Source organism: Protopterus annectens, chromosome 3.part1, assembly GCF_019279795.1.
Source record: "Protopterus annectens isolate FY-2018-M chromosome 3.part1, PAN1.0, whole genome shotgun sequence".
Classification (NCBI taxonomy): Eukaryota; Metazoa; Chordata; order Ceratodontiformes; family Protopteridae; genus Protopterus; species Protopterus annectens.
Window position 1 is genome coordinate 1644882566 of NC_056732.1, and position 19873 is coordinate 1644902438.

Genomic DNA, 19873 nt, shown 5'->3' on the forward strand with positions numbered 1-19873 from the left:
GTGTGTAAAGGGCTGCTTGACCCAGTTGCCTTGAATATTCTTTAATTCTATAACGAGAGGATTCTTACAGCTAGTTGTGAGGTTAAGAGTAGATTATCTCTTTTGCTTCATCTATAAAAAAGATTGGAATATAAATGGAATATAAGTGAATTACTGACTGAATAAAAAATTCAAAGGTGGTCTGGGGGATGTTTTTCTTTTTTCATTCCACACCATTTACAGAATGATTTTAATGTTTTTTTTTTTAGTTTAGCTGTTGCCAACTTTTTGTTTTGGGTTTAATAGGATTTAAGCTTGTAAATGATATATTAAGTCAGGTCTGTAGTTTGTTAAAGTAATTGTGGAGTAAATTGGATGATTTATGAGTCCTTATCAGATAAGTGGGTTGTGGTGTGATGTGCATGCATGCAAGTTTTACTCCTATACAGTTTTGGTACTTTGAGGTTGTGACACCCGTGCACTGGCCCAGCAATCAAGGAGCCACAATCCTCACCACTAACACCAGTGAGGGGCATCCACATAGAGGAGGATAACAAATACACACACAGTCACGTACAATTTCCCTTAAGAGCACACAGAGGCCACAGTCAGCCTGGGGTTGGTTTCTCCCCAGATCCCCAATAAGACACCCCACTAGCACAGATATAGGGTCCAGATCTCAGCCTAATGGGCAAGCTAAAACCTCCAGCACCCTCTCTGTCCAACCAGTGCTTCGTGTCCCTGCTCAAGTAGCTGACACACACACACTTTCAGATATGAGTTATATACAACCACACAGACACTCCTGGGGAAGGCTGGCATGGATTCTCCAGGTGTGCCCCCTTTCTGCCCAGTCAAAAAGGTAGTACCAGCTGCCACCACCCACTAATATCAGCTACTGATAAGGCCCTTAACAAAGGGTGTCCAATTATTACTGTGCAATATTATTATCCAACTGGTAAGTGCAACTGAACAGTCAAGGCTTATTTGGAGTGGATTTGTACAGTATAACTATATATATATATATATATATGCAATGTACTTTAGAGCTTAAATTATTTCTACACAAAACAGCCACAGTTGGAAAGTTTAAAATATTTAATAACAAACAATAAAAACACAAGACAATACTTTTTACTACACAGTGCTAGTCAAGAGTTCAGACACAGGCATAAAATAATACAGTACAATAGTTCTGACATCAATACAGAAAAAACTAATTAATATTCCTATTTCCCAGCTATATCTAAGAGAAAATACAGTTCTAAAATAAACTTACATATAGAACAAGACATTGCTGGTAATGTTGGATGTTCGCAAGACAAAATGCTAAAATGCCCTCTGATTCTCTCTCCTTAAATTGATAACACAGTGCTGCTTCACATTATATCATTCTTAACATTTTTTTCTGGTTTACCCAGGCTAACAGAAACTCAGAGGTTAATAGCCCTTTTGATCTTGCAGCTGGTCAGGACGTCAGAGCAATAAAAGAAATTATACATGTAAATTCTAGCCATTAACTCTAGCCTCAAAACAATAGGCAGAATGCCTTTATCTAGACATCTAAGCTTCAAGTTTTGACAACAAACATTTACATTTAATGTTTGACTTATCAGCTTTCCTACAGCAGAGTGCACTGTTGTTACATTTTTGCAGTTCCACATTTAACACAATTTTCTCCCATTTAAGACAACAAGCCTGTGGCTTATATTAATATTTACAAATGATAGATTTGTCTACAAAATTCTATCTGCCTAGGCTGGCAGCCTGCACATATCCCCCCCCCCCCCCGGAGAAAGAACTCAAGCTAGTTTTTCAAGTGACCCTTGAGAAACGTTGCTTGAGAGGGTTAGGTCTATCTGAGTATACCTTACCCCATTCCCTGTCTTGAGAGCCCATCTGTGTTGGCATTACTAATCCCACTGTGGTGCTGCACTGACATATGTGCTTGCAACCCTAGGCTCCATCTTAGCAACTTGGAATTTTGCTGGCTGACTCTGTTTAACCATGTTAGGGGATTGTGATCTGTCACTACAGTGAATTTTCTTCCATACAGGTAAGGCTGAAATTTTTGCAGTGCCCACACTATGGCTAAACATTCCTTTTCTACAGCTGCATAGCATTCCTCCCTGGGTTGGAGCCTACGACTGAGATAAACCACTGGGTGCTCTTCTCCCTCTGAGGAAATCTGGCTAAGTACAGCCCCCAGCTCATGGTTCAAAGCATCCACCTGCACAACAGATTCTTTGCTGTAATCTGAACTGGCTAACACAGGGGGTCCTCCCAAAGCTTCTTTAAGCTTCTGGAATGCCTGTTCACATGCTGGGGTCCACACTACCTTATTTGGCCTGTTTTTCCTTGTCAGGTGTCTGAGGGGAGCAGCTATGGTACTATAACTTGGGATGAACTTTCTGTAGTACCCTGCTGTCCCTAAGCAGGTGAGAGCATTCTTAGGGACAGCAGGTACTACAGAAAGTTCATCCCCAGTTATAGTACCATAGCTGCTCCCCTCACATGCTGGGGTCCACACTACCTTATCTGGCCTGTTTTCCCTTGTCACGTCTGTGAGGGGAACAGCTATGGTGCTATAACTGGGGACAAACTTTATATAGTACCCTGCTGTCCCTAAGAATGCCCTCATCTGCTTTTTGGTAACAGATGCAGGTCATGCCTGAATGGCTTCTACTTTGGCAGGTTCTGGCCTGATCTTACCACTCTCTACTTTATGTCCTAGGTAAGAGACCTCTGCCATACCCACCTGACATTTGCTCAGCTTAATGGTCAACCCTGCCCTCTGTACTCTGCCCAACACCTCCCTGACATGTTGAAGGTGCTCTTGCCAAGAATGGAAGTAGATGGCCATATCATCTAGGTAAGCAAGGGCAAACCCTCCTGCACCTGCTAGGATATGATCTACCAGCCTCTGGAAAGTTGCTGGGGCATTTTTCATCCCTAAGGGCATCTTTGTGAACTCATACAGGCCAACAGGAGCCACAAAGGCTGACCTGTCTCTAGCACTGGGAGTCAAGGGCACCTGCCAGTAACCCTTGTTAAGATCAATGGTTGTAAGATACTTAGCCCCACCCAGCTGCTCTAGGGCCTCATCTGTCCTAGGCATGGGGTGTAAGCATCTGACTCTGTGTGACTATTTAATTTCCTGCAGTCCACACAGAACCTAGTGCTGCCATCCTCCTTTGGCACCAGCACCACTGGGGAGGCCCAGGGACTGTTGGACTCTTGAATTACCCCTAGTTCCAACATATCGTGCATCTCCTCCCTCAGAGTCTGTTTGACTCTCTCAGGCACCCTATAAGGGAACTGCCTAATAGGCCTTTGGGGTCCTGTATCCACCTGGTGCTGCACCAGCTGGGTGCACCCTGGTTTCCCAGTGAACATGTCCCCAAACTCCTGTAACACTGCTCGGATTTCTCGAACCTGGATAGGAGATAGCTGCTGGGACATTGTACCCCTTCCACTGAGGTGTCAGTCAGAGCCTCACTGAGGAGATCAGTCACTGTATCTCACTCAAACTCCTCCTGCAACCCACTGCAAATACTCAGCACAAGGGTCTCCCTGTCATGACATGGTTTCATCATGTTAACATGCTACAGTTTTTGCCCCTGCCTCCGGCCTGACAGTTCTACCATGTAGTTAACATCATTTACCTTTCTTACCACCTTGTAGGGTCCCTCCAAAGCTACTTGCAGATTGTTTTGTCTGACAGGAAAGAGAAGCATTACCTGCTGCCCTACAGCATACTCTCTAGCTCGAGCATTCCTGGCATGTCATACCATTTTTTGTTGTTGGGCTTCTGCCAGGTTCTCCTGGGCCAAGCCCATAGTTCCCTGAGCCTTGTCCTGAGGTTTAGGACATATGCCACAACAGACTCCTTGTGAGATTCACACTCACCTTCCCACTCATCACAAATTAAATCTAGAGTTCCCCTCATCCTATGCCCATACAGCAACTTAAAGGGTGAAAAACCTGTGGATTCCTGGGGAACCTCTCTGTAACCAAAGAACAGAGGGGGCAAATATTTGTCCTACTCCCTCTTAAACTGGTCTGCAAATGCCCGTAGCATGGACTTGATTTTGTAGAGTTTAACCTCTCAACCAGACCATTAGTCTGGTGATGGTAGGGGGTGGTCTTCAGGTGCTTCACCCCACAGTACTTCCACAGACAAGTCCACAGGTCTGACATGAAATTGGCACCTCTGTCAGTCAGTATTTCTTTTGGGAAACCTACCCTGCTGAAAACCTTTAACAAAGCATTTGCCACATTTTCTGCCTCAATGGAGGACAAAGCCACTGCCTCAGCTGATCTTGTAGCATAATCTACTACCACCAGGGTATACTTTTTCCCTGTGGAACTTGGGGTACTCAGAGGTCCCACAATATCAATAGCTACTCTCTGAAATGGGTCCTCAATCACAGGCAAAGGCATCAAAGGAGCTTTCACCTTGTCTCCTGCCTTGCCTACCTTTTGGCACTGCTCACAGGTCCTGCAGTATCCTGTTACATCTCTGGAAATCCGAGGCCAATAGAAGTTCTGCATAATACATTTCTTTGTACGTTTTACACCCATATGAACTGCAAAGGGAATATCATGGGCTATGGCTAGAAGTGCCAGATGGTAGGCTCTAGGCACTACCAAGTGCTGTACCCCCTCACATTCTAGCCCTTCCTCAGGGGTCAACTCACTATACAATAACCCTTTGTCCCAGTATACAGATTCCCCCTTCCCTTGAGAATCAGGTCCCTCGCTAGCTACCTCTCTCAGGCCTTGCAATGTAGGGTCTGAGAGGTGAGCCTGTCTGAACACTCTCTCGTTTTAACCCTCTCCAGCTCCCATTCCACAGGAAGTCTGGCATTCTCTGACAGTGGTGCCTCACTGCCAGCCTGGGTACTACTACTCACCTTTACCTTTGCAGTCACTCTGTCCAAGGGAACATCAGTATCCACAAGCAGCTGTGGCTCACATTCAGTCTCATTGCTACAGCGTAGCTCCCTCCCTGAAATAACCATCTTACCAGCCCTGGCTGCAAGTATGTGGTCTCTCTGGGTCTCCCCCAGGCTACCAGACTTGCATGCTTGTCTCGAAGCCTGACTGCGAGTAACTGCATCAGCACATGGTACTTCCTTATCCAAATCCTTCCCTATCAGGACATCTGCAGGATGTTATTTCAGTACCCCTGTTGTCTCAAGACAACCTATTATTGGCATTTTGTCTTTTCCCCACTTACTGGCTCCCTCACCTTTTGTTCCCCACCTTGCCTCCATGGACATCTGTATGCCACATGGCCCCATTGGTTGCATTCAAAACATTTAACCCTAGGTCCTGGACGTGTACCTGCACTAGTGGCTTCCCCTGCTGCTGGCAGATTCTGTTGGGGCAGTCTGGGCTGCCCATCATAGGTTCCTTCAGACCCATGAGCAGTACTTTGGGTCCCTTTCCTGTGCGGGGATGCCCTGCTTGCTAGGTATAGGCCTCCTTTCTTCCCCAACTCATGTTAAGTAGCACATTGTTTATCAGCTAACCAGATCCTCATGTCCTCAGACAAAGTGCAAACGGTTTGTTCCCTCACCAAAAGGTCTGACAGCCCTTCAAAAGTGGTGACCTGACATCCACTCACCCACCTATGAAAATAGGTGCTCAGTTCAGCAACATATTCACACACACTTTCACACTTTCATCTGTCTTGCATCTATGCTCACAAAACTTTTTCCTATAAGTTTCAGGTGTTAGCTTAAAAAATTCTAACAAGCAATTCTTAACAACAGTATAATCAAACATTTGTGATCAGCAAGTTTAGACAACACAGTTACAGCTTTACCATGGAGTAAGGGCGTCAGAAACCATATCCAGAGCCTTTGGTCAACATCATACTGTTTACATATTCTCTCAAACATATGAATATCAAAATTATCCCCCTCTGTAAACTGCGGAAGATATTTACTGACATTTTGTGCTTCTGGGTTCCAGTTACTCCCTTCCCCATTACCTCCATGACTCTGGCGAAGAGTCAGCCTCTCCTTATCATGCTGCCTCTGCCACTTCTTTTCCACAGCTTCCATTTCCAAACGCCTGGCCTCCAACTCAAGTCTCTTTAGCTCCAGATATATTTTTAAGTCCTCTGCACAGAGGTTGAGCTGTCCACTCCCTGAGTGTTGTACATCTCCACAGCCAGTCTGATGGTCCTCTTGGTTGCTGTTTTCTGATGTAGCTGTGACCAAAGCTGCAATTATGTCTGCCTTAGTCAGGTTTCCATGCACCAGTCCCCTAGCCTGGCACATCTCAGCCAGCTGGCTCCTTGTCAGCTTTCCGTACTCCTCTGCTGACATGCTTGCCTGCTCTCCCTGACTGACTAAGCTAACAAAAGAAATAAAACAATTGTGATCTGAACTCTTGAGCATTCACTGCTTGGCTGATTTAGAGTACCGAAACACCTTCAGTGATCACTGTGCACAAGCTACAGGAATTCACTAACCACACCACTACAAGCCAATTGCCAACCAATTTTTATGTGGTGTGGATATCCCACCATTGCCAAACAATTAATATGTGATGCCCGTGCACTGGCCCAGCAATCAAAGAGCCTCAATCCTCATCACTCACACCAGTGAGGGGCATTGACATAGGGGAGGATAACAAATACACACACAGTATAGTACAATTTCCCATAAGAGCACACAGAGATCACAGTCAGCCTGGGGCTGTTTTTCCCTTTCTCTCCAAATCCCCAATAAGACTCCCCATTGGCACAGTTATAGGGTTCATATCTCAGCCTAGTGGGCAAGCTAAAACCTCCTGCACCCTCTCTGTCTAACCAGTGCTTCGTGTCCCTGCCCAGGTAGCTGACACACACACACACACACACACACACTTTGAGATATTAGCAGGGAAGGCTGGCACAGATTCTCCAGCCGTACCCCCTTTCTGCCCAGTCACAAAGGTAGTACCAGCTGCCACCACCCACCAATTTCAGCTACTGATAAGGCCCTTAACAAAGGATGTCCAATTATTACTGTGCAATATTATTATCCAACTGGTAAGTGTAACTGAACAGTCCAGGCTTATTTGGAGTGTCTTTGTACAGTATCACTGTATATATGCACTGTACTTTAGAGCTTAAATTATCTCTACACAAAACAGTCACAGTTGAAAAGTTTAAAAATATTTAATAATAATTAATAAAAACGCAAGACGATACTTCTTACTACACAGTGCTAGTCAAGAGTTCAGACATAGGAAAATGTGTAAAATAATGCAGTAGAATAGTTCTGACAGCAATACAGAAAAAAATAATCTAATCTTCCTATTTCCTAGCTATATCTAAGAGAAAACACAGTTCTAAAATAAACTTACATATAGAGCAAGACAGTGCTGGTGATGTTGGATGTTCTCAAGACAAAATGCTAAAATGCCCTCTGATTCTCTCTCTTTAAATTGATAACACAGTACTGCTTCACATTACATCATTCTTAACAATTTTCTGGTTTTCCCAGGCTAACAGAAACTCAGAGGTTAATAGCCCTTTTGATCTTACAACTGGTCAGGAAGCCAGAGCAATAAAATAAATTATACATGTTAATTGGCCTCAAAACAATAGGCAGAATGCCTTTATCTAGACATCTCAGCTTCGAGTTTTGACATCAAACAATTACACAATGCTTGATTTATCAGCTCTCCTACAGCAGAATACACTGTTGTTAGATTTTTGCAGTTCCACATTTAACACCATCTTCTCCCATTTAAGAGAACGAGCCTGTGGCTTCTATTAATATTTACAAATGACAGAATTATATACAAAATTGTATTTGGCTAGGCTGGCAGCCTTCACATATCTTCACAGAGTTAAATAAATTGTAACATGGTAGAGATCAAAATAGGAAGCTCAGCAGTCTCTTAGGGACATTTCAGAGTCCCACTTATCTCATTTCATTCTGGTCTGTAAGTGGTTTCTTAACTAGTAGGTTGTGCATCCTACTTCTGCAAGATAAGGTATGGTCTTACAGGGGACTCCTGTTGATGTGTCAGTGATGTGGGTTCATCCTCTCCACCAGTCAGAGCTTGACATTGTTTTCTTGGTAAATGCCATACTATTAGATATATAAATTGTTGATGGGGTGTCACATATTCATTATAAGAACATGCCTATCTTCTGAGTCATTGCGTTATTTTCTGCAGCTTGCATAGTTTGTATGTTATTGAAAAGTTTTTGCTTTTGATGCCTAAAAGCAAATATTGTAAGGGTTAGGGTAGCCATCAAACAATTTGTGAAATTTTCACCAGCACTGTCTCTGTTGCCTGGTAGACTAGCATGATAAGTGCTGATAGAGCAAGCTAGCCCCTGGCAGATGTCATACAAACTCCAGGCCTACTACACTACCAGAACGATGACAATTGTTGATATCTCCTTTTGTGGAGATTAGTGGGGAATCCTAGATAGAGCCTAATTTCAATGCCAGAAAACCATCAGAAGGACTGAAAATTAGTAGATAGGCTACATCTATACCCATTATAGAAGTAGGTTCTTTTCAGAAATTGTTCTTTAGTTCCATGGGTTTTGAAGTTATCCTTGAGTAGTGAAAGTTCAAGCTTGCAACTTTGTCTCCATTTTAGTGGATAAAGGGGGTCTTGGAGGAGCACACACCTTGCTTCCCCACTTTGGTGTGCCTCCCAGGGTGTCGGTATCAACCCTTCTTTGTCAGTCATTTGAAGTTCACTGCCAGTGTGTTTAATTCCAGAGTGTGATCTCTTATAGGTTCATAGGTAAGTACTAGGCTAGCTATCCTTGTGGACCATTTTAAGCCTCGATAATTTCCCTTATTGAGACTCAAACCCTGTACCTCTTGTTTGTTAGGTACACACCTTAATCATTACACCAAATCCCAAGTCATCCAGGAGTGGGGGGCAGGGTACTCAAGGCCATGGCTACCTCCTAGGATCTTGCCCAGTCCCAGGTTGAGAGAGCTCATTTTCTTGCTATGCCAGTGACTGCGATTCAGGACCAGGACATGAGATCTTATGTAAACTTGAATCATCTCCCCAAAGCTGAGCATAGAAGTTCACCAGAAACTTTAATGATTAGTGCTTACCTCCGTTCAAAAAACAGTTGGACTTCATCAGATCTGATGGTTGAGAGAGCTTGTTTTCTTGCTGTGCCAGTGACTGTGATTCAGGACCTGGACATGAGATCTTATGTAAACTTGAATCATCTCCCCAAAGCTGAGCGTAGAAGTTCACCAGAAACTTTAATGATTAGTGCTTACCTCCATTCAAAAAACAGTTGGACTTCATAAGTCCAATTGTTTTTTTGAACGGAGGTAAGTGCTAATCATTAAAGTTTCTGGTGAACTTCTACGGTCAGCTTTGGAGTTTTGTCTTTTCCAGTTTGTGTCTTGTGTTTCTCGTAAACTTGAATCATGATGAAGAAACACAGCTTTAGGAAACATGACCTGATGCTAGCATCAAACAATGTGGTTGTCATATGCTACAGGTGGCAGGCTATCTCGCACATACATGGAAAAGCTAAATCAAGGACCTGTTATTATTTGGTCCTACAACCAAACTGTCTTTTGGCACCTTAATGGGCAAAGTGGGGGTTACAAGCAACCAAAAAAAACCCTTTGCAGATGAGCAATGGACGGGAAACAAAAAAACACCCCTGGGATTTGACCTGCGTCCCTGCTGGACAGGGGCTTTGGGTGCTGACTTGTCTAAACATGGGCTAAACTCTTGGCTAGGATTATAAGGGCCTCAGGGCCAATAGCCTAGTAACTTTCTATGATCCTATGAATGCATATCTGTCATTGAACTATAGAAAGACTTAAGACTGTCAGCATTTCTCATCCTAGATAAGTCAACATGCTGTGGGCTACCCAAAACATTTCTTCAGAACTCTCCTGGAATTTTTGATTTCAGAGTCATGCTACTCAGAAAAGCATGGGATGCTACTCTTCTGCTTTTTGTAACATCCCAAAGGAGGCTTTGCAGTGGATTCTATTAACCAACCTGTAGCAAGAGTGATTTCCTCCTCGCCACCATTTTTGCTTACTCTGTAGTCCAGTGCAAAGTTCGAGGAAGAAAGATCTTAGCTAGTTCTCATCTTCCCTTGAAGAACAAGAAGTGTGTTGTTTAAGGGTGACTCTTAGATCCCTGATAGTACAAGGAATTCTTTCTCTTAACTAAACTAACTGCTGCTGCTGCTGTAGATCCCTGATCCCTATGAAACTTTTTACAGGAGTGTCTGATGACAGACACTGACAGAAAGCCTTTCACCAGGTAGATTTACTTTACCAAGTGGAATATTCTCTGCATTTGAACAGAATACCCAGTAGTGCTTGCCAGAGTCATTCATCTTACAGATCTTTCTGACCTCTGTCATACAGCTGCATTAACTAGACTGCTCTGTTTCAGTTGTATTTGTCAGCTATTTCTGTCCAGCTTGACCTTGTGGAATGCATGATTATGGCACTTGCAGATCAAGCATTTCCTTAAAGGAGTACTATATCTCCACCTGCATTTGAAGAACCCCACCTTTTGGTGAGGATTTGATGTTTATGATTGTCCGGCTAGGCAACTGAGCATTTATGCCCACTGATTCTGAGGCATTGAGGTTCATGTTTTTAAACACGTTTTCTTCTAACCATCACCTTTTCTTGCATAATGTGAGAACTGCAAGGCCTCTTGTAAAAGAAACCACATCTTATCTTTCACAAGGATTGAGTGTTTGTTATGACTAGTCTATATTTCCTTGAATAACAGAAAAAGCCACACAGTAGCAGGGACTCGTTCTCCAAAATTTATTCTTAGTGCTTTCATCTTAGACAATGACAAGACTTCATCAGATCTGATGAAGTCTTGTCATTCTCTGAGACGAAAGCGCTAAGAATACATTTTGGAGAATGAGTCCTTGCTGCTGTGTGGCTTTTTCTGTTATTCAAGTGTTGATGGATTTTTTTTGCTATAGTCTATATTTCCTCCCATAAAATGTTTTCTCACTTATCTGTGACTGTGAGTGAGACACTAGAGGATAGTGAACCTTTCCCACTTAGGGGATCTGCCATCCGCCCATCATCTCAGGCTGTACTGAAGTGGATGCCTGAATTTAGTACAGCTGAACAACTGCTTGATTCTGACATTCTGTCTTTTTTGCATCTGGTTTAAATCCCTCTTTACAGTCATCTGCCATGCACTATTCCCCCCTCCTCACTCTCCACTTTCAGGCAGAGAGAACATAGGGTCCAAGTACAGCATCATCCTGATGACAGGAGAGTTTTTCCGCTTTTCACATAGATTTCAACACCCCATTTGTGAGAATAGTTTTGCAATTTGTAGCATTTTTTTAGTCATGACTTTTGCGTTTGTCTCCCCACACTCTGCTTCCTGAGGTTATACTCAGGAAGCATTTTTTGAGTACATTATGTAAAAAGTAGTGTATACGATTTGAAGTTCCTGTCTGATATCAACTGCATGTAATTAAAATATAAGTTATTTTTTATCAGAACCGGTATGCATTAACATATTTGAAATATTTCTTTTCCTGCTTAGGTATCCATAAGTTCATGGGTAAGTACTAGATTAGCTGCCATTGCGAGCTTTTTTAAGCCTAGCCACTTTCCCTTTTTGTGCTCAAATTAACCTATTCCATTTGGTTAGAGGTTCGCCTTACCCATCCCATGGTCAATAATTATATATTACCCATTATGAGAATAACTGGGATCATACCATAGATAATTATAGGTGTCCCATGCATGAGATAATGCATTTAGGGGGTGACTCTGTGTATTAACATTACAGGGGCATCCTGGGGTAATTTTTTTGTTTTTCATCCATAGATCCAAGTTGTTTTTAACTATAGCCAGGGATGAACTTTGTTTAATGTGGATAGGAAGTCTGTTCCAGAACAGCTGTATCCTCTATTGAATGAATATTTTGCAGACTTGGCAGAGAAGACATCATATTTGTCTTACTAATGTGTTTTTGATAAATTGCTGTTTTGAAGAAATCTAATTTTTGCTGCTTCCCAAAATGGTTCAGATTTTCATACTTTGAAATTGATGCAGGCAATGTGGGGTTAATTGATAAACAGAATTCTGGGGAAAAGCACCAGAATTAAAAACAAATGGTGTGAGTAAGGTACAAAACTGATGTTTTTAGCAACTTTGGTATCAGATTTTTCATCTAGTCCTTTTAGTTAGCATTTCATAGCTGCTAGAGAAACAGGCATCACAAATCTTAGTTTTAGTACATATTTATTCTCATTATTTTGAAAATGCTATTCTAATTTGTTAAGTATGTTAATCATTGATCCCTTGTCCTAGTCATTCAGAGAAAGTCATAGGTATGACTTATAGTAGAAGGCCACCTCTTTTCCACCTGTTCACATGATGGATAATTAAAAAAACAAACAAAATGGGAATAGTTATTTTGTTCAGTTCTAGATACCCATAAACATAGTCATTGAAATCCAGTGCAGTGTGTTACAGGGGAATACAATGTAATTTCTGAGATTTAGCTAAATTGTATTTTGGAGATTAGAGACAAATTAATTTTCCCCTGTTCTCTAATGGAAGAAAGGGAGGCACTGGTAATGCGGAAGATGAGCACAGATAACACTGCAGAAAACATTGGAAATGTCATTCAGAATAACTGAAAACAATGTATGCAAAGTTAGTGATCCTAATGGAATCACTAAATTTGTGACAGAACACCAAAATGAATTGGTGTACAAATGGAGAATTAATTTGCATTGTATGTTATAAAACAGATAGAAATTCAATAGAACAAATTAAAACATCACCTGTATGTACATATACAGACTGTGGAACTAAGCAGTCTTTAATAGTAAAAGATGACAGAAACAAGGGGAAAGTATAGTTTGCGTTTTTGGTCAACATTATCTTACAGTGGATGGGGAAGACATGAAGTGGCATTCACTAAAATCAGGCTATGTGACCTTTGGAGGAGGAATAAAATAAGAATGAATGATCCTATATTAAAACTAAGATTTATGGCACCTATTTCATTTCTTTTTGATATGTTACATTTTCAGTAATATTTCAAAATGTGTTATCTTGAAGCTGATATTAGTATTTTATATTTTAATGTACTGTAAACTGGTTGGCACAAATGGGGGGGGGGGCTTTTGTGGTAATGGTATTCCAATTTGTTTTGATTTTTTTTTTCACAGGTAAACAGCTTAGATTGAAAAGACTGATCGACACTGTATAGGGCTTTTTACTCTCTTTCCTTCCTTGTGTCATGTTTTAAAACATTGCAGCTGGAGAAAGCGTTCTGGATGGCATGTGAATGACTGTGCTCTATTTGTTTTTGTTTCTTTGTTTTCTTAGGCCTAGTAGATGCTGCAGTCGATGCAGCCTCCCCAGGAGGTGTGTTTGTATACTGCATGGGCTGGTCTGTACCAGGGTGGCACTCACACAAACGGTGCAGCTAAACAAGCTGACTACTGTTGGGAATAGAGTCTTCCTTATATTGCTTTACCACTTACTAACCTGCAGCTTTGGCATCTGATTTCACTTGTTGATTTTCTTGCATCTTTTCTTGATTTGTAAGCTGTATATTGGGTGCACATTTAATGAGCTATAATTTGAATTATTTAAGTGATCATCATCTTACTAAAAATTTTAAAATATTTTTTTGCTGTCTGCAGTGCAGTGTTAATTTTGTGTTTTGCTTTTGGTGTGGTGACATTGAAATATATTCAGTAAGGGACATATCTAAAATGTTATATACGTGTGTTTGTAATGTTTTTTTGACAAGGCCATGAATGTATACTGCTTACATTGTGTGTACTTTACATATACTTGTTTTTTATGTAAGATGATGCTTTACTATATATAAGCTGCATATTTCTTTGGCAAAGCATGGTGGTCTGTTTTCCTGCACTTCAGCATCCTGATTTTGCTCTTTGTGACAAGTTATGTATGTTTTTGCAGTATTGTATAATGTAATGGTAAGTTAATGGCTGGGATGGTAAAGGATATAACATGCACTAGCAGAAACAACAAAAACGCCTGGGTGTGGTTTCGCTAACCAGATTTACATGATTGGTTCTGGTTCTCACTAATATGAAAAAATGATTACAGTTCTCACTCTTTTGATATGCTTTCTGTTTACACTTATCAATGAAATGCTGTCCATACACTGTGCTTGGTATAATCGGAGCAGCTGTTATTTTATTGGTAAAAATGTATCGGTGTATGTTTTGCCTTACAAAACAAGCACAAAAAATGCAGCATGTTGGATCCTCGAAATGTAGCTGGTCAGCAAATTCCATTAACTTCTTGGCCCCTGCCAGATTAAAGCCTTGTCCTCACTACTAAACTACCTGTAGTGGGGCCATACTGCTTATACAGTTAATGTGGAAATCGGTTTTGAAATGGAACTGCCTGTCAGAGTGTAAATGCCCATCTTGGTTATCTGGGTAACTGTTTCAACCCATCTGCATTAGTAAATGCAGTACCACTTATGGTGGTTCTACTTTTTGAAATTATTTTCCTGACAATATAGGTATACACCACCATAGACTTTTTAAGCCTAGCCATGCAATTCAACCCAGTTGTGTCCCTGTGTGTCATGGCTGTTTATTAGGAGGGGCTATGTTAGTAAAAAAGTTTATAGAGGTTATTAGGGGGGTATGTTAGTTTGGGCATTACTGTCTGCCTCTGTCTGTCAGAGACATGGGTCCAGATCTGGGGTGAATTTCAGATTTTCCATACATTGGTCAAGATTACACTTAAATAGGGTTAGAGATGGACTCTGCTTTACATTGATGTGGAGCCTGTTCCAGAGCATGAAGATCCTCTGAGACACATATCTGTCTCACTGGCATGTCTTATTTATGTCACAAGCAAAACTTAAGTTCTTGGATCTAGTGGTTCTGATGCTGTTAATTTTGTGGCTATGCATAAAGTGTATCGGAGTTGGATCCGAGGATGCCGTGCATGTCAGGCATAGATCACCTCTCATTAACCTGTAGGAGACAGAGTATCGAGAAAGGGTTTTAAGGTGACCAGTATCAGACAATGAATGTGTTTATACCCTGGATTCTTCTGGTAAGTAACCTTTGTGGGCATTCCAGCTGTTGCATATGTCTGTTCAGATACATGACAAAAGAGGCATTATATTCACTTGGATGTGGATGGTCCTTACTTCTAAGTTGGACGACATAGAATGATTTTCTTACTGCCTTGGTCACATGTTGGTCAAAGGCCAGATTACTGTCTTTATATGTTTCCAGATCCCAGACTACTGGGTGAAATCTTAGAGGAGTCTTATTGATGGAATAATTAGCCTGGTTGGCAGTTTTCCCAAAAGGCACTGTAATGCATTTTGTGGCATTGAGTTTTAATCCATGACACAAGTGGTTTTCTACTGCTAACATTGGGGATGCAGCTTCCACAGAGCCATGGTTATGGTTTCATTTAAGTTGTATGGATGAAACATAGAACAAATAAGAATCAATGCAGTTAGCATGAAGATTCATATTCCTCTACTATCTCAAAGTCATGCTGTGTCAGAGTACAGGCAAGCGTGTTCTGTCCTGAATTATGGCAATGTTCTCTGCACAGGATGGAGAGAATAGAATAGGTGATTTACTACTACTGAGCTTGAGTTCGTGCAGAGCTCATGTGTCCTTTGGCCCATTTTGGAACATGCACAAGTGGACAAGGAGGAGACTCCTGAAAAGTCACTACTGCTGAAAGTTGGAAAAATACACACTAGTACTGCACTAACAGTGTAGAACCACTGTGTAAATGTTAAGCCTACTAGTTCAGCAGTCACAGACCTCTAATAAATAACCAGAATTTTCATTTAAAGTGGACATAAAAGCCCTTTTTTGTAAAGTGGAATGTGATACATTTGGAATGCAGGATATTGACTGCTGAAGATCTGCAGTTGTAATGATCTGACTGAGTTTCTTTGGAAGAACACACAACCATGCACAGAACTGTGGTCCAGCCCTGACTTTTCAAATTGTGTATTGAATTATATGGATGCTTCTCCTGTCCTGGAGAAGTTGTTACACAGAATGACATTCTTTTGTATCTTGCATTGAATGCTCAGTCTTTGATGTATATTCCAGATATCGAAATGCAGGAAGATTTATCAGTACTTAAGCAGCTGTTCTTAAACATATACACAACAGTTCTGAAGTCCAAGTAAGAATGTCCCAAATTAAAAAAAAACAAAAAATGAAAAGAAAAAAACAGGCTCAGCAAAATGTTATCTGCTGTCCTGTGGTCCAGTAGTAGATCCCTATTGTGCCTGCAGTTTAAAGGTCATGTGAAGACAGAACAAGCAAGCCTATAGCCATTAGGCAAGCTACATTAAATGCAAAGCCACTTTAGAGATTAGAATTTTTTAGGGTCTTCAGTCCTGCATTTTATATACGCAAAAGACCAAGCGCTGCATTAAGTGTGAATTCTTAGTACAGTTCTCATAGTGAAGTCTACATTACCATCACCCTCCAAAATGTCTTCCCAAAAGTTTTATTACAGCTTTGGAGAACAGAAAGCTTCCCTCCCATTTATGAGTTTTCTTTGTAATACTAGTGGTTCATGCAGCTGCTTCTGGGTTAAAGAAAGTGTGGTTCCTCATGCATTGGCTTTATTCGTTAGAGGTCTGACTGGGATAATTTTTAAAATTAATAATATTAGAATGGGAATTTACTGAGCTAAATGCACATAGTTGTGTTCTATGGGACAGCATTTCATTTGTTAATAAGTATGAAATTTCTAGGAGAATGTAATCGTTTAATCCTTCAGGTGAAAGCACACATCCTTGTAAACACAAGTTTTCTTCAGTCATATGATTATCATAGTTTAACAGACCTTGGGCCGCCTTTGTTTATAACTAGAACTTCTGGAAGAGACTGAGAAGTTGATGAAGGAGAAGGTGGAAGTGCAACGACAAGCTGAGAAGGAGCACTGTGACCTTGACAAACGAGTGAAGGACTTGGAAGCAGAGGTGGAGGAGCAGGAGAATCGCGCAGAGGAACAGGAAAGAGAGAGGAACACAGAGATCATGGACCTGAGGCTGCAGATCCAGTCCCTGGAAAAACAGTTGGAGAAAAACAAGAAATTTCTGGAGGTAAGTAATGAAAACAAAGCAATGGAAAAGGTAATTTGAATTATCTTGATGATGACATGATAACGTTTTTGAAAGCCAAAGGCTTTTTATTATGAAATCTCAGTACATTTGACAATGCTAGCCGACCCTTTTTCTTATATGTTGCAGACATACTAGTGCATGTATAAATGAAATAACTGACATTGCCAGGTCCAACAAGTCATAGGTACTGCTGCAGAAGTTGTGTGGAAGTCAGAGTTACCTGTCTGCTTGAGGAATCAGATTTTTATTTCTTTGAGAAACCTTCTCATTTAATGTTTGATTTGAAATGTATATGTTTTGCTGTAGCTTTTCTGCTGATCTCAGCAGTATATGTTTTATGTAAATGTTGCATATTCTTTGCCCTTTTGGGTTCAGCAAATATTTCATAAGTTATTTTTTTCAGTATCCTGTATACTGGCTTAACGTGTTTGCTCTGAAGTCTGCAGTGCCTCTCTGTGTTGTTTTAAGGCTTGGCTTGCTACCTGCCATTGTAATTCAGACCTGTGGATGATTGCCCTTGTTTTCTTCTCATTACAGAAAGCTTGTTGATCTTCCGCTCCCATTTCTGTCCCTCTACATTTTTAAGTTATTTCCAAACTGAGGTCGTTAGAATTTTAAGCAGTAGAACTCCCTGTTTTTAGCATGTGTTTTACTAGTTAAAAGATGCTGGTCTTTGAGGAAACCAGGCATTTATGTGTCTTTCTTAATTATGTCTTTGAGGAACCAGACATTTATGTGTCTGTCTTAATTATAAAATGTTAATCTGTGGATGATTACATTCTCTCAAATGCTGTTTTGCAGCTGTTAGCCCATAGGCATATTAGTACAGGCCAGTATGGTCGGTAATATGGCAGGGCTCAATACTTTAGTGTCATCGTTCACTGTGAATGAAATCTAGATGTGAAATAAATTGGCAACAGTCTGTGTATACTTCCTCAGTACCTTATGCTCCTCACAGAGCCAGTTTATGTCACTGTAGAAGTTTATCACAAACTGTTAAGGATTTAAGGCTTTACAGTCATTACCCTGTAGTCCTAGGTTGCTCCCCAGGATCACCATTTGCATAATGTGTGACCAAACAAGTAATTTCGAGATCACTGTTGGCAAGAGGCTGATGTGCCTCTTTCAGCGCATTCATAACATTATGTTTCAGTAGCTCCTTCCTTCCCAAGGATTTCCTGCAGTATATATAATACAGGTGCATAGAACATGAGGTTTTCTACCTTTAAAATAATGCATACCCAACCCTAAATACCTGTACAGTTTTAACATAGGTGTTTATCAGAGCTCCCTGTTAATATCTTGTGTCTTCTACTGGTAACTTCTACCCACTGTTACATCTTTTCATCCTACATGTTTATTTGTTACCCGAGTTCTTCATTACTTCTGTTAGGTCACTATGATTTCTTCCAGACAGTAATTGGAGTAGAGAATAACCGATGAAAGGCTGTAACGCTTTTGTATGTAATCGATTAAGACAATAATATAGCTTTTTTTGTAGATATATTTTCTGCATGGTCCCCCTAAGTGTTCTCCCATCTGAACATCTGCTGTAGCACCTGTGGTCCATCACCCAATACTGTCCCCTAGGGCTGAGACCTCATTTGGCTTCTGTGGAAAGGGAAGGAAGTGAGAAGCATAGTTTATCCAACATAGTACCACTGGGTTAAGATTTGCTAAAATTTCAGGGGTTTGGGAAGATAAGCAGAAATGTGACAGATATTATTTATCAGTATATGGCAAAAAGCATCAATACAGTGCCTCATCAAAATGTTGTACTAGCACTAATATCCTGAAATGTAAGACAATAGCAGACTAGTTACTGATTAGGAAATATGTAGTAAAGGTATGTGACAAGTATACTTTGAGCAAGATTATTCATCAGAGTTTACCGCGGGGCTTAGTACTGGGACCATTTCTTTTTAATATGTTTATGATTACCTTGTCAATGCAGAATAATGTTTAGACAGCTAAGTCGGCAGAAAACATTAAATTGGCCATTGTAGTAAATATGTGAATGACTCATACATTGGGTTCCAGAAAAGTTTGGTGACCTTTAGTACTAAAAATATGTACTGGTCCATGTGCACTAACTAATAAAGAATATTTTTTTATTGTAAGTAATCAACCTTTACCAACTTCTGTCCTTGTTGAGGATTAAGTGTCATCACTGATAGCAAGTTGTTGTTGGAAAATAATCTAAATATTGTATTTCAGAGATGTTATTTTATTGTGAAGGGCATCTTCAGAACCTACATTTCAAGACAACCAGTATTGTTTATCTTATACAAGCCACCTATTAGGGTACCCCCAGAATATAGAGGTTTTGTGTGTGTATTTGCAGTATAAAATTACTCCAGTAGAACCAATTCAAAATAATCCTTAAGAAAAATTGGATCCATTAACAATGTGATCCATGAAGAGTGATTTAAGTTACAACTATTTCAGTTAACTACTGTTTGATTAGGGGTGATGTTATTTTAATGTATAAGTGTATACTAAAGTATGATATCACAGAATAGTAACCTGTTGTTACAGGCAAACGTCTTTTAAACAGCCCTGAAAAAGACATTTTATTCAGAGAACAGTCCAGGTTTGGAACTCACCCCCATTACTTGAGGTCAGCAACAGATGCTACATATTTTTATGGGCAGTTTGGAAGTAAGAGTTTTTGAGTCAGAAAATTTATTAAGGATAGAAACTCTGATGGCCCATAGTCTTTGAGTTTTTTTATACTAATACAGTGTAATACATT

At 40.6% G+C, this 19873-nt stretch overlaps 1 protein-coding gene across 4 annotated transcripts in view; it reads left to right on the forward strand.

Moving 5' to 3' along the window:
- AKAP9 (A-kinase anchoring protein 9) overlaps positions 1 to 19873 on the forward strand; it is a 3155794-nt gene that overhangs the window by 2368328 nt on the left and 767593 nt on the right. For 3 of the 4 annotated variants that reach the window (XM_044067665.1, XM_044067667.1, XM_044067668.1), the window contains 2 exons: positions 13335 to 13373; positions 16865 to 17097. In XM_044067665.1, coding sequence (XP_043923600.1) covers positions 13335 to 13373; positions 16865 to 17097 — 272 coding nt within the window. The remainder of the gene's footprint in view (positions 1 to 13334; positions 13374 to 16864; positions 17098 to 19873) is intronic. The other variant, XM_044067666.1, reaches the window with a different exon arrangement.